Source organism: Pongo abelii, chromosome 1 (assembly GCF_028885655.2).
Source record: "Pongo abelii isolate AG06213 chromosome 1, NHGRI_mPonAbe1-v2.0_pri, whole genome shotgun sequence".
NCBI classification, from domain to species: Eukaryota; Metazoa; Chordata; class Mammalia; order Primates; family Hominidae; genus Pongo; species Pongo abelii.
Genome location: NC_071985.2, coordinates 30,212,772 through 30,225,515, shown reverse-complemented (window position 1 = coordinate 30,225,515; position 12,744 = coordinate 30,212,772). Strand labels below are relative to the sequence as shown.

The 12,744-nt window shown below is 32.6% G+C and overlaps 1 protein-coding gene across 6 annotated transcripts in view; it reads left to right on the top strand.

Moving 5' to 3' along the window:
• The window catches only part of LYPLAL1 (lysophospholipase like 1), a 38,828-nt gene extending 26,302 nt beyond the window's left edge, over positions 1-12,526 (top strand). For 5 of the 6 annotated variants that reach the window (XM_009237530.4, XM_063723449.1, XM_063723451.1 and 2 more), the window contains 2 exons: positions 10,194-10,309; positions 11,159-12,526. In XM_009237530.4, the coding sequence (XP_009235805.2) occupies positions 10,194-10,309; positions 11,159-11,395 (353 nt within the window). In that variant the 3' untranslated portion in view covers positions 11,396-12,526. 6 annotated transcript variants of the gene reach the window in all.
• The last annotated feature ends 218 nt before the right edge of the window (positions 12,527-12,744 follow it).

Sequence of the window (12,744 nt, the reverse complement as noted above, 5' to 3'; positions counted from 1 at the left end):
CTGAAACTCTTCTACATGCTTCTGGAATTGGTATAGAGCTTCATGATGAATAAAATAGCTTAGATCAGCCAAATAAATAGTGCTTATCTCGAGCCAAGAAAACAGCTTTACCTCTATGACCCCATGTATTCTTCACTGCCATTGGTAGCTCCAGTATTTCTGCTTCATCCATCATTTTAGCAAAATTTTTATAGCCATCATAAGAAAGAGTATCTGACAGAGGAACACCATGGCCAACCAACTCTTGAAATGCCCACCACTTATTAGCACATTTCAGGATGGTTTGAGGTCAGTTCATCAGCTGGCATTCCATCTTCTCTAGATGGTTTGAGGTCAGTTCATCAACTGGCATTCCATCTTCTCTAGATGGTGCAAAACATTGATATCACCCAAGGGTTGGTACTGTCACTGCCACCACGTAGGATAAGCAGTTGATCTGTAGACCTGCTTTCCTTGTTGGATTGTTGATACCACCTCATCCATCACCACAGCCCTTGGCCTTCATAGCATTTGGCCTTCAGCACTCACAAGATCTCTTTAGGGGGTAGTGTTCCTGATGCCATGATCTGTCAAAAACCACAACTCGGCAGCCAAAAGAACTACACATCTTGATCTGCTTGCTCTTCCTTGCTTGGATTATTTCCTCTTGAGTATAAAGTTTATCACTTGATTATAGAAGATACTATAAAGAAGAGAGGAACAGCCAAGTGAAGAGATATATGTGGCAAGGTCTGGAAGGGTCCTGAGGACAGGAGCTTCTGTCTCCCCGGAGTTGCCTCCTGGTACAAGGAAGCAGTCCACTAACCTGGAATCTCTGGATTTTCTTAAGGTTTGGGAGCCAATATGAATTTTGAATCTAACTTGATTTCATTTTAAAGCCAACGATTCTTACATTTAGCTGAACTTTTTTAAGATTCTTAATACGTATTATCAAATTCCTTTCACAAAAAAAGCATACCAGTTGATACTTCCAACCATCTTTAGAAGAATTAGAACCTTATTACATTGATTAATATGGTCTTGAAAAACTTTTTCTCAAAATAAGTACACAGGAAGTGGTAACTAATTTTAATTTGCGCTTAATTTGTTATTTTCAATTCCATTATAGTTTGACATAAAAAACTTTTAAAATCTTTTATAATTTTTTTGAAATAATTTCTGAGTTTAAGTAAGTTTTCTCATTAGAACGTGGGTGAATATAAAATAAATTTTCTACTGGTTTTTCTAGTGTTGCTTTTTTTTTACACTGAATTATTTGACTCATCTGTAGTTTATTTTTGTTTCTTTCTACCATATAATGGAAAACTAAATATTTTCTGAAGTACCAAGAGAACCTTGTTAAAATTGACAGTCTTATTTATAATTCTAAAGCAACAGTTACATGGTCAGTATTTTGTTAATCCTCTTTTGGGTTTATGAGAATAAAATTTCTTTTTGGAAGATATGTTGACTATTATGAAATTATAAAATCTAAGATTTATTAATTTCATATTATAATATATAATATACCAAATTAAAGTGGGGGTAAAAACATTTTTTGTGAGATGAGCTAATTAATGTCTATAAAGCCTCTTTTTTCTACATTGAGATACAGAAAGAGACCACAAAAGTACAAATGCTGTCATGTTTGTTTTTGTTAACTGTATAGTTCTTTAACCAGCCAGTGAAAATAATTCTTCACTAAGTTTTATGGAATTATACACATGCCACAAAACACACGTTTCTTGACCTCTTATACTGTGACAAAACATTAGTCCTATTACCCCACTTTTCATATACTGGATTCTTCACATACATTAGTTATTGATTCATAGAGCAAATAGTATTCAAGTCTTTTGTTGCAGTTTTTTGTTGTGGTTGTTGTTTATCTTAGTGATCTAACTGAACCTCTCGTATATATTTGTTGTTTACCCCAGTGATCTAGCTGAACTTCTCATGTATGTATTCCCTGAGTTAGAAACATCATAATTACAAATGCCCTTAAGCTGACATCATATAACATAATTAAGAACTTGGGCTCTAGACTCAGAGTGCTGAGTTCTAATCCTATATTCCCCAGTTTGTAGGTGTCCAGTCTCCTTATTCTCTGTATCTTGGATGATAATAATAATACCTACCTTTTAGAGTTGTGATAGTTGAACTAGTCAGTTCGTGTGAAATACTTACAAATGTGTCTGACATGTAATGTTGAAAAAGTTTTCTTGCCATTATTACATACTTCATACCACTCATCCTATGGTCACCTGGATAGCAAAAGGCCATACTGGAACAGTGGTACCACTTGGAGACTTACAGGTAGCTTAGTTGTTTCTTCCCTACCAGCTGCTTGCTTTTTCCTCAGTGGTATATGAGCTCTGCTTCCCTCTTTCTTTTTCATTGCTCCTAGATTATTTAAACAAGAGTTACTGTTTAGTATTTTTCTACTAGCTTTTATACTTTTGTACAGTGTCTATTGGGTACATTTAAGTTGTTAGGTCAGATTTAAGTGCTATTCATAATGTTTTAATGAAGGAGGGATTCAGTGGGAAATAGAAGAAAAATGCATTTGAGATTCCAAACAATTTTTGTTAAGCACACACAATCCATAGTGAGAAATAAAGTTAGGTAATTGTTTTTTGAAACAGGGTCTTGCTGTGTTGCCCAGGCTGAAGTGCAGTGGCGTGATCATAGCTCACTGCAACCTAGACTCCTGGATTCAGTGATCCTCCTGCATCAGCCTCTTGAGTTGTTAGGATGATAGGCACTTGCCACCATGCCTGGCTGTTTTTTTTGTTTGCTTCTGTTATGTAGAGATGGAGTCTGTCTATGTTGCCCAGGCTGGTCTCAAACTCCTGACCTCAAGTGATCTTCTGCTTCAGTCTCCCAGAGTGTTGGTATTACACCTGTGAGCCACCATGCCTGGCCCAGGCTAGGTTTCTTTTAAAAATGAATTATAATGGGAAAAACTAGCAAAATGTAAGATTGGAAAAGAAATATGAAGGTAATAGGTTCAAAAGTTGTTAACCTTATTTATTTTGTTTAATAATCTGTTCAGATTTCTGATTTAATGTAAGACAGTATGTCCTAATGGGACCCAATGTCTGAGAGTGTAGTTGTGTTTGTGTAACTTTATAAACGAAACTACTCTCTGTATTTGATGTAGATAGGAGCCCATTCTTTGTGGATTTGATTAGTGGTGTTTTGTTAGGTTGAACTCAGTTTTAGAAACTTTTTTTTTTTTTTTTTTTTACAGTATATGATCTTCTGCCTTTTCTAGGTAGTGTGTCTAGCTTGGACAGGTCAAAAATGATACTTCTCACTAAATTATATTTTCAAATTGTCAATAAAATGTTATGTGCTGGAGTATAAAAGAAACAGAAATTTACAGTCTAGTAAGGCAGATAGGGAAGTCAAGTATTCTAATACTGTACAGGTATTATTGAAGAACAATGTAGAAGGTATAGTGTAAGCAGCAAGGGGAGAAGTAAATCTTTCTGGGAGTTGAGAACTACTTTGTTGAAGTGGCAACTGAGTCTTGAAGAATAATTGAGAATGTGACTGGTAAACAAGGAGAGAAACATGTTCATGAAAGAAAGCAAGGGACACATTAAATCCTTCCAGGAAATAGTTTGGTGTACATCCCAAATCCTAGTATCATTGAATTATATACAAGGAGTGAATGATATGATCAAATGGGCATTTTAGAAAGATTATGCTGACAACTCTAGAGGGCTGACTAGTCAGTGTGAAGGTCAGAAAAACAGCAAGAAAGCAAATGCAATAGATCTAGTAGAATGATGAAATGCTAAACTGACACACTATTTTAAGACTTGAGGAATACCAGGATGAGTAAAATTACATTTAAAATTTTAATTATCTGTGGGGTTTAGCTATGAAAATTTTTTGCTTTCTAAGCTTTCTGCAATGGATATGCATTTCTTTCTTAATAGAAAAAAGTAATAAACTTTGTTAAGATAGGAAGAACTCAGCAAAAGGCTTATTACAGGGGATGTTCAATTAAAGGGGGTTCCTTGGAGACATTCATGGATCCTCACTCTGTACATTAGGAATATAAGAAAAATGTTGATTTTTTAAAATTTATTTTTGTATATTTATGTTTCGTATGATTCTACCAGACATTAAGATAAAACTTAGGGAAAACAGGCAATAAAATAGTGACTTTTAAATTACTTTTCGAAAGTTGGCAATATAGTCATTGACAGAACCAGGATTCAAATTCTGTATTCTGAGAAAATTATTAATAATAGATTATCCTGCCTCCTTCTGGCTTTATTAACATATTAAAAGTGTCCAGTGTGCAGAATATAAGCATTTTATTGGCAGTACATTCTCCATCATTATTAAAGCCTGTCTTGAACTCTTCATTTCCTTCTAGTTTGTTTCTGTATAAGACAGGAAACTGGAGAAAGGTATATCATTTTTCCCTTGTGTACTGTTGTGCTTAGAAAGTACATATGGTAGAGATAGCTTTAAATTAATTGGCATCTATATTGCACTGGATAGTTTTTAAATTGCCATTGCATGTCAGTGTTTTATATTTAGGTAATGTTTTAAGTTCTGAAGTTGTTTTAATATACATTAGATCTCCTGGGCCTTGCAGTAGGTAAAAGTAAAATAGGATATAATTATTTTCATTTCAGAGGTGAAGAAACTAAAATTCAAGGTGATTCCTGGCTAATACAGAGTTGGGACTAGAACCCGGGTCCCCATAATACCTTCCTTTATTGGCCACTAGGTGGTGATAATTTGTTGTTAAGAGAGACTACTGATATAATTTAGGCTTAACTTAGATCTAGGATGTATAGAACCTGACAAATGATATGAACAGATTTATCAGAATTTTGATAATATAAGCATATTATCAGAATTTTGATAATATAAGCATATTATCAGAATTTTGAAGCAGAGAGAATCAAGTCTTTCTGGAACTACACTGGAGTAATTTACGTGGATGATCTAAATATCCATCATGATGGGAATGGTTAAGGGAATGATGGCCCATTAATAGAATTGAGTATTATGTAACCATTAAGTACTATATGCACACACACATAAAAAGCACTCAGTAAGTATGTGTTCAATTAAAAATAATTATAAAATTTTGTAATTCTGTAGAAAGACTTTCAAATTAGTATTACATGAAAAAAATAAATTGAACATGTAGAGTAGTTTAACTGTTAAAATGAAATTTAAGAGAACGTGTCAAAATTATTCTGTACAGTACAAACTATTGTAAAATTTTGTACAAGAAACTTTTGTACAAGAAACATTTTGTACAATGGGTGTATATTAATTTTGCAATAAGATTAAAAATAAAAATAAATGAAAGGATAGTTAGAATTCCCAAGATGAAGTCCAGCATCAAAATTTCCAGCCTGCCTTCTTCTGAACTTGTACACGTTTTCTCTGTAGCCCAGCTGGGAGCTAAAACTTCAGAATGATAGCATTCTTCTACTTTCTTTGAACATATATGTATTTTAATTAAACATTTTATGTTTCTTCAACAACTAGTAGGACTTTAAAGGCTCTGGACTGTTCTAACAGTTTTCCATAGAGGAAAATAAATACTTTGTTTATCCCACAAGTTTTGTATGAGAGGAGATATACAAATAAATATAATAGTCATAATTTCTGTATTCCCAAATCTGAATAATAATTATAATAGTACCCCAGTTAAATGGAAGAGCTGTTGAAATTTAGAATGGTAATGGACTTTATTGCATGTTTAAAGTTCTTTTCAGTTGATAGCACACTTTAATTGTAAGTGGATTTTTTTAAGGATTTTACTTTCAGATTGATTATGTTAATGTTCCCAATATAGTCTTTTTATAGATTGTTTCTGTTTTATTTTATACAAAGAGTTCATAAAGCCAGGTTTATTATTTTTTAACATGTTTTATTCAGCTTGTTAATCTTAAGTGTATGTTGAAATGTTAACTCTTGACATTTTAAATACTTTGCCAGCAACCGTAAATACCCGTTATAACCATTACCTACAGTGGATTTACTATTTTCGTATTTACTTATTGAACAGTAGATTTTATATCATTTTTTAGACTCTTAGGTGGAAAATTGAATTCAAATAACTAGTTCTTTGTGTTAAATTTTCTTCTGTTAGGAAAAAATACACAAAGTCCCTTTTCACAGTAGTGTCCTATGCTAAAGGTCATTGTATTGTCAAAGACGGCTAGTGAGGAGTTACAGATTACCTCACAAAATCATAAATGGGAAAGTGACTTAGATTAAATCTTAAAATAATAATATTTCAATGAGTGTATTTTTCTTCATTGTAACTTATGAGAATTAAACATGAAGTTAAATGTCTGCAGGATGCATTTATGTGTATTCATAATGACATTTTATGTGCGGGTAAATGTTTTCTTTCTCTCTTTTTTTTTTTTTTTAAGTTGTTACCATCAAAAGGCTCTGAAACTACATAAAGTGATTACATTCCCTGGTCAACAAAAATGAAGTGTTTGTCACTTCATATGTAAAATTTTCTTGATAGTTATGCTTTTAAAATCTCTTTTTAATGTAAGTTTTTGCCTACTAATCTTTTATTTACATTTTATCTTTTAATAATCTTTATCTTAGCCTCAGAATTATCTATGAAATACTAATTTTATTTTTGCTTCATTTATAAATTTTGAAGCTTTTTTCAATCATTCGTACAGCTTAGATGATCTAGCCACTAGCTACATGTGGCTCTTCAGTTAAATAAAATATAGAATTGGTTCCTTGGTCACACTCGCATATTTCAAATATTAATTAGTTACATTTGGCAGACACATAATTCAGGCTCTTAAATTTCTCAGAAAAAAATAATGAATTTGCCCCTGCAGCCTTGTTATCTATCGCTTGTGGATTTTTCTTTAAATGGTGACCATATTTTAACTTTCTGTTTTTATCCATTTTACTTAATTTTGAATTGTTTGCCACACAGCTGTGATTCTCAGACATCTGATTTATGGCATAAGAGCTTTTAAAAATTAGACATATGCAGTGAGATTTTGTTAGTGAGTCTGGGATTGGGTCTAAAATCTTTATTTTTAAGAGGTCAGATTAGGAATGATGGGCTTGGAGCACACTAATCATTCATTCCTAGATTTCCTAGGTTTTTTTAAGCTTTACTTTTATATCAAATTAAATCACCAAAAACCTATATTTTCTGATGATAAATTTGTCTCTTTGCAGAGATATTGTTACTGAGTTACAGTTACATTGTTCATTTGTTTAATAAGTATAAGCACTTTCTGTGTGCCAGGCACTGTTGTAAGCGTAGAGGGATACATTGGTGAATAAAACACAAAAATCCCAGCTCCCATCATCTTTAAATTCTAGTGAAAGTTAAGTCTTTATGTCCCAGAATTTTATGAAAAGAATCAGCAGCAGAAGTGGCAGTATGTAGAATGTCTGATTTTGAACTTTATGTTTAATAAAGATCCATTTAATAAATTCCATTAAGGAATTCAATGCTAAGAAAAATTTCTAGTATAACTTGTTATGATTCCTTCTGTTAAAGAATATTGCCTTGCTACAGAGAAACTGTTAAATGCCCAGTTGCACATGTAATTACTGCCCCCACCCTAACATCATGGTCTTTTTTTATTTTCCGTGTCTCACTCTTTGCTCAAATCCCATCTCTTCCTCTCTCACATTCTCTCCTATTTTAGAGATGTAGTTTTATTATTAACAGTGTGTTTGATTTTAAGCAACCAGCAATTCCTTTGTAAGTAAATGGGCTGTAAATAACAGAGGGGAGATTGGAAGAGATGAAGGAAGTGAGTGTTTGCTAAGATCTATTCTGTGAACTTCTAGGAAAGCTGGAATTGTGTTCTGAGAGATAGGGGATTCGTAAACTTGAAAGTAGATTTCTGTATTTACAGTAACTGTACATTTTAAAAGCTCTCGCAATTTTAGTTTTTATAACTGATTAAGTATTTGTATTTAAAAGGTTGATGGAAAATCTAGAGATTAGTCCATCTATCTTGTTTTACTATAAATGAAATCCAGCATTTTAAATAATTTACACAAAGACATTCAGCTTGGGAGTATCACAGGCAGGACTAGAACTAGTTTCCTTAGTGTTGTCTCTTTGATAAGCTTAAGAGATATTTGTAAATTTTTTACTACTTTCATTAGAAACCCATAACATACGGTTTCTAAAAATTCAGTTAAATTTTTATTGAGTTAACTGCTATGTGCAAAGCACTATACTTACCACTGAGCATGTAAAGTTGAAACTGACTCATTAGTATGCGTGCACCACAGAGACACTTTGTTCAGCTAATCATAAGCACTCAATGAAAATTTGATTATTGAAGAAAAACTGTTTCTTACCCTTAAGAGTTTCAAAATCTAAATAATTTATATTCAATAAATTAAATCGATAAGAATTTTATTTCAAAATGTCTTCGCTTTACAACCCTCATGATGTTATTAAATAGTAAACTTCATAAGCAGAGGGAAATCTATAACTAGAATTGTAGCAAAAAACAATAAAGTTGAGAATTATTTCTGTGTACTTACAATAAATGTTTACCAGAAATACTAATTTTGTGTATTTATGTAAGCTGTTCATATCTAAATGGGACGTGTCAAAGATTTATTAATGCACAAATTCATGGATAATGTAGCCCAGTGGCTTTTAACCTTTTGGGGAATCTAATGTACATTTGCAAATTTTACATACAGTGTTAAGATGCTTATGCTTTTTTCTCCCCCACCAAGCTCATTTATGAACTTCTAATTAGATGTATCTGCATCTGGAGTTATTGGGGGTATTTTGAAAGAGCCTTTCAGGTGGCTCTTGTCCATGGTGGGCTACTGCTGCGATAAGACCTTATTATTTCTTGCTGGTATGTTGAAAATCACAGATAACTTTTATTCATTATTTACACAGTGTGCCTTTTTAAAAAAATCTAAACTTTGCCAGACTGGTAATCCTCTCTCGGGTATTTGTGTTCTGAGTCCAAAATAATATTACCTGCCTATTCTAGATAAAGTAGTCCTATTTTAATAAATATCAAGGGATGGTAGAAAGTATATTAAACTCTGTTGCAAAAGATCCGAATTCCAAAATTACTGTTAATGGTTTTATATCTAAAATAATGTGTACCTAATCTTGGGCCTCATTTCCCTCCATGTATAAAAGATTATTGTAGTAAATTCAAATTTATGGTCTCTTAAGAGCTCAGCTTTACACTTATATTAAGTGAAATAAAGCAGCAGACTTGAAATTAGGAGATTTGAATTCTACATCAAAGTATATTTTTGTATTTCTATGAGTGTGTGGCTACATGATTAACATTCTGTATTTTCTCATGGAATATAGTGAGATGTCATTTAGCTTTCTCTCAAGCTTAGGAATGTCACACTGAGTCACTGACTTGTTGTCAGGCCTGGAATCACCATCCTCTGCTGCCGTCACCTCATACACCTATGTCCATATTCTGTGTTGGATGTGTTTCCTTGTCAAAGTTCCCCTGAACAGGAGGGTCTGTGTATTTTAATCTGCATATATCCAGTGACTGGCATAGAGTTGGTACATTAAAGAGACAATAACAGTTTGACTAATTTTTTTTTCAAACTTTGGTTTTAAAAACTACATATAGGCATACATGTTTCATTTTTATTATACCACCATAAATTAGTTTCCAAAATAATATTGTAATCCAAAAATGTGTTGACTAGCTCCTCAAATTTTTTTTATCATTCTTAATTCACAATTCACTAAGCATCTATTATATAGCAGACACCAGAAACATAACTCCTTATGGAGCTCACAGCTTAGCAAGTAAGACAAAAAGGTGCAAATTATTAATTGTAGTTGCATTGTGAGGGTTTCTGTAAGTGTAAACAAAATATAAGTAAATATTGAGAATTTAAGTAATGCTTGTAATATGACTCATTTTGAATTACGATAGATATTTTACTTGGTGAACATGATATATTTGTTTAATCCTAGCTCCTTGTAGAGCACAGCTCTCTACCAGTGGTGACACAGAGAGAACAGGGTTATTTACGTATCACAGGCCTTTGTCTGTGAAACTTAGAGTAGACGAAATTTCTTTTTAGCATTTTCTTTAAAGGTCTCCAGATATTTTAAAAATATGGAAAATTGTTGTATGTCATATCCTAAATTATTATTTTATGTGTTCTACTTTTTCTTTTAAGTATGTTTTTGCTTTTAGGAGGATTCTCTATGGGAGGAAGCATGGCAATGCATTTAGCATATAGAAATCATCAAGATGTGGCAGGAGTATTTGCTCTTTCTAGTTTTCTGAATAAAGCATCGGCTGTTTACCAGGTAACTTCCAGATTTAAAAAAAGAAATGAAAAAAAGATGAAATATATACATATTGAAACTAAAGCAAAATCGGTAATAAAGCTGTAAAACACACACACAGTTGATGCACAGTTGATATGGATTGACCATTCCTGGAATTCATGGCCAAATGAGTCATAGTGATTAAATTCCAGCCGATCATTAATGTTTTGGAAATCCCCGTACAAGAAATATTGTTAAGCAAAATGTCAAGGAGGAAAGGATAATTATGTGTGTGGTTGTGGGGGAGCGTATATGTAAATTTTATACATATTAAAACTGCATGATGGTTATAGCTGGGTTTGCTTATTGCATCATGAACATAATCAAAACAAAAATCAATTACATAGCACATACTTATTATGTAGCAATATCCTCATCTATGAATATGATGCAGCTTCAGTTATAATGTTACAGCTTCGGTACCAGAAGTGGAAATGATAAAGCAGATACAGAATAGAGAACTAAAATGTAATTGTCCCCTTGATTGTGCCTTAGCTCTGTACTCCTCCCTCCTTCCACACTGTATGAAGAGGTCTGTCTTCCCAAGTCATCAGTTTCTTTAGGAAATGCTTTGGCCATTTTTAAGACGTCCTCTATAGAATAAATGTAAGTGACACACGGTTACAAATTGAGTGATGCCAGGAACCAGCTAAGTCCCCAGGCCTGGCCCACCAATGTATACCTCAGACAGTACTCTCTCTGTCTTTTTTTTTCCCATTAGTTATTGAAGACTTGGTAAAATTGGAATTTTCCTGCTCTCTCTGATTTCTAAGAATGATCTTAAATGGAATTTCTTAAACTTTTCTGTCTTTATATCTTCTTCTCTAGGCTCTTCAGAAGAGTAATGGTGTACTTCCTGAATTATTTCAGTGTCATGGTACTGCAGATGAGTTAGTTCTTCACTCTTGGGCAGAAGAGACAAACTCAATGTTAAAATCTCTAGGAGTGACCACGAAGTTGCATAGTTTTCCAGATGTTTACCATGAGCTAAGCAAAACTGAGTTAGACATATTGAAGTTATGGATTCTTACAAAGCTGCCAGGAGAAATGGAAAAACAAAAATGAATGAATCGAGTGATTTGTTAATGTAAGTGTAATGTCTTTGTGAAAAGTGATTTTTACTGCCAAATTATAATGGTAATTAAAATATTAAGAAATAACTTTCCTGACTTATTTATTATTAAAATGCTTATCACTGTAGACAGTAGCTAATTTTATTAAAGAAAAACAATAGACAAACATCTGTGCATAATTTTTCAGACACAATTCTGTAAATATTTGGAAATCTTTTAAGTATTTAAACATTTAAATTTTTGAAATAAAGTATTCTAAACTAATATAAATAAGGACAATGAAAAAACATGAAAGGACTTAGCATAGTGTTGTTTTATCTTTTCTACAACTTTGTTTAAATTACCTTTCCAGAGATATTTGTGTTTATGTAATTTTCCACGGAATAACATTAATACTCTAGGTTTATAAACCGGTTTCACATTATTTCATTTGATCATCACAAGAGCTTTGTGAAGTAAGCTGAGAAGTTGTTACTGGTATTTAATAATAGCAATAGAGGGGTTAAAGACTTTCCCACAGCTTGTGGGTCAAGACAAGAAATTCAGGTCTCCTAATTCTCAGTGGAGCTCTATTGCTGTTAACCCAAATTGCTACTCTGTTTTAGGTCTCAATTTCATCTGTAAAATGATACTAATAGTACTTATCCCATTGGATTTTTGTTGAGATTTAAATAAATAGCCAAAAGCCAATAAATAATAAACACTCAATAAAGATGAACCATAAAGAGAGTCATGATCTGGTTCCAGGAAATACATTGTTAGATGACTGAAAAATTGTATTACTTCAATGAAAATACTACAAATGACAACATTTTCATATATTAGTTCGTTCTCATGCATACATAATCTAATTTTATTTGATCCTCACAACTGTTTGTTTGATAAAATATACATTATCCCTATTTGTATAAATAGAATCATACAATACCTGCCTGCTTTCATTCAACAAAATTATCTTGAGATTTTTCCATGTTGTATACATCAATAGTTCATCTATTTTATTGCTCAGTAACCCATTGTGTGGATGTATCACTATTTGTTGACACATTCACCACTAACAGATATTTAAGTTGCTTCCAGTGTGAGGCTGTTATAAATAAAGCTGCTATGAATATTCTTGTAAGAGTCTCTGCATCAACCTATGTTATTTTTCTTTGGTAAATAAGTAGGAGTAGAATGGCTGGGTTATATTTTATGCATACTTATAACCTTCCAAGAAATAGCCAACTCTTTGAGAAAATAGTTGTGCCATTTTACATTCTAGCAGCAGTGTATGAGAGTATTATTGCTCCAGATCCTTGCCAACACTCATTACGACTCCTTTATCCATTCAGTAAGTAT